Source organism: Poecilia formosa, unplaced genomic scaffold (assembly GCF_000485575.1).
Source record: "Poecilia formosa unplaced genomic scaffold, Poecilia_formosa-5.1.2 Scaffold256, whole genome shotgun sequence".
In the NCBI taxonomy this organism is placed as follows: Eukaryota; Metazoa; Chordata; class Actinopteri; order Cyprinodontiformes; family Poeciliidae; genus Poecilia; species Poecilia formosa.
The window spans coordinates 911,132-913,694 of NW_006800195.1; the positions used below are offsets into that span (position 1 = coordinate 911,132).

Consider the following 2,563-nt stretch of genomic DNA (forward strand, 5'->3'; position numbering starts at 1 on the left):
GTCCGCCTTCACTGAGGGCAAAATCCACCAACACAGCCACTAGTTGTGTTTCCAATACAAATGTGCACACATCTTTGTCGATATTCTGCTAATGTTGGAAACACACACACACACACACACACACACACACACACACACACACACACACACACACACACACAATTTTGCAATCTCGGTATTTCCATTAAAGAAATAATTAGATTCACGTGTGAATAAGCTTGACTAAACAGTTACATTGAAATATATTTATAATTCAGTCTTGGCGCCAGCACTCATCGTCTATCAGCCATCAGAGGTGATGTCGCCGTCTTCTTCAGGTTTTGGAGCAATAAGCCCATCATACTTGAAGTGGCTATGTGTGTGTCGATTTGGGTAAATTGCAGTCGGGGATTATACAGAAGAGCTGCGGGTTTCACATGTTTGAATTACACACAACTATTTATGAATGGTGTGACGCTGCAAGAGCTCTGGTGGAGCTGCTGCACATCGTCCGAAATAAACAAACAAAACAAACCACCATCCTTCTACTACTTCCTGCCGTCTTCTTTGACATTTTCACCAGCAGTAACATCCGGCTGTGTATCATCTGACTTGTGTGATGGGAAAAAATGATTTCCATAAACATCCATTCCATTTTTATTGAAAACCATAAGTTTTTTTTTTTTTTAATTGTTGTGTTTCCATTAAGAAAATTTATTTTACAGTCAATGGAAACTGAACTAATGTCCTCACAAGAAGAAATCTTTAAGAGTTGCAGCTTTGTGGACTTACATCATTGGTCCTCGGGTTCTCAGTAGTATCAGCAGTGTTCAGCACATTCATCTGGATATCTACAAGAACAACAAAAACATTCTGTTTGGTCTGGGATTTTTTTTCTTGTTCTTCATTGTGGTGTGTTGATGTTCTGGGTAAATTCACCTTGTTGCTTTAATTTCTTTGTAGGAATCATCAGAAGGACAAAAAGCAGAGACCACAGCAGAAACAGGACGACACGCGGGATGTAAAATAAAGTCAAGTCTGAAAAGGAGAGAAAGGAGAATCTAATAGGCATGGACAGAAAATGTCTTGGAAACAGACACAGACAATGAAAGTGGGTAATAATAATTTAACCCTTGTGCATATGAATGGGGACCGACCGACCCCACACTCATGTTACTTGTATCACTTGCCTCAGCCCTGCAGAAGAAACAACACTAAACATTCAGACATCATTTTTGAAAAACCTGTCAACTAATGGTGCATTCACACCAAACTCGTTTTGAGCATCAGCCGCGTCTGGTTTACAATCAAAGTCTATGTGGAGGCAAATTGAGGGCCCGTCGCGGCGCGATTTGAACCGATTTTGAGTGCTTGACACGTCAACAGCGTCCATCGCTTTAACGCTTCCGGAAAACAACCGCTAGAGCGACTTTGACACGTCTGAGCGCCATCGATGTTCACATAGAATTTAAACCAGACGCACCTGATGTGTGAAATGCATTTGGTGAAGAGCAAAATGCCAACCGTCTAGATTCAAAGTACACAGGCGTTGAACTTGAAGCATTGGGCGCCATTCTTGACGTGTGTAACGCATTTGGTGTGAATGCACCATAACATGGTCACTGTCATTTCAGATGAGAAACAGCCATCTGAGGAACTTGGAGAACGGATGAGGACTTCTGACTGAGAAGACTGCTGGAATAGAAATACTGAATTCATACAGGTTGTATAATTAGGCTGCAAATACTGTGTTTAAGTATGTGGCAAATTTCAAAGCAACAGGAATTTTTTTTCCAACATTGCAGTTTCCGAAATGTTCCTCTTTCTTGGCTCTTCTGTTCTCTGTTCATTAAGTTATGGCTGACTTAATTTCAATATTAAAAATAGTAAGGAAGTTGGGTCTCCACCAGATTGCTTCGGCCCCAAGCCAAGTGCCTCCCTATTACCTCTGGATCCCAACACCAGAATGCCAAACTAGCTGCCTACAGTCCTTTCCTGTTTATAAAATACTTCTCCAGAGGGAGAAACCACACTCAATGTGCCTGCAAGATGCAAGATTTCTCCTGTTGTATCTCAGATAACATTATCACATGTGAGAGTCGCATTCTGTTGACTTTCTAACATATAAATTGGGCTGACCACTTATGGTTTGGAAGACAGTGGACATCTGCAGCATTACCATTTGACTGTGGAGTGAAGGCAGGAAAAGCTGTGTGAACTAAACAACATTCTCTAATTCTCCATTCGTGTATTTGAGTATTTGAATATTTGCTGTTTGTGGAAAAATAAGTGAAGGAAAATCAGGAGAAGCACAGAAACAGAAAATGTAAAGATTTTACCAGGTTTATGTGATGGTGGCCGTGATGTAACCTGTTCAGCAGAGCTGGTTTGATTCAGAGAGACTGTCAGAGAAAATACAGAACATAATGTGGTGAAAAAACTATAACATGATTTTTCTGCTTTTTATTATTCTATCTCTCCCTGTGTTGGTCTCACCGACTGCCAGCTGTATCTTTATGAATCTCAGCTGAGAGTCTGAACCACAGTAGTATGTTCCTGCATCAGCTGCTTCCAGTTCAGTGAT

The 2,563-nt window shown here is 40.9% G+C and overlaps 1 protein-coding gene across 1 annotated transcript in view; it reads right to left on the reverse strand.

Annotated features, from left to right (window-relative positions):
- Window positions 1–931: 931 nt before the first annotated feature.
- The window catches only part of LOC103150576 (polymeric immunoglobulin receptor-like), a 15,547-nt gene continuing 13,915 nt past the window's right edge, over window positions 932–2,563 (reverse strand). The window contains exon 8 of the mRNA XM_016680742.1: window positions 932–1,017. Coding sequence (XP_016536228.1) covers window positions 1,012–1,017 — 6 coding nt within the window. The 3' untranslated portion in view covers window positions 932–1,011. The remainder of the gene's footprint in view (window positions 1,018–2,563) is intronic.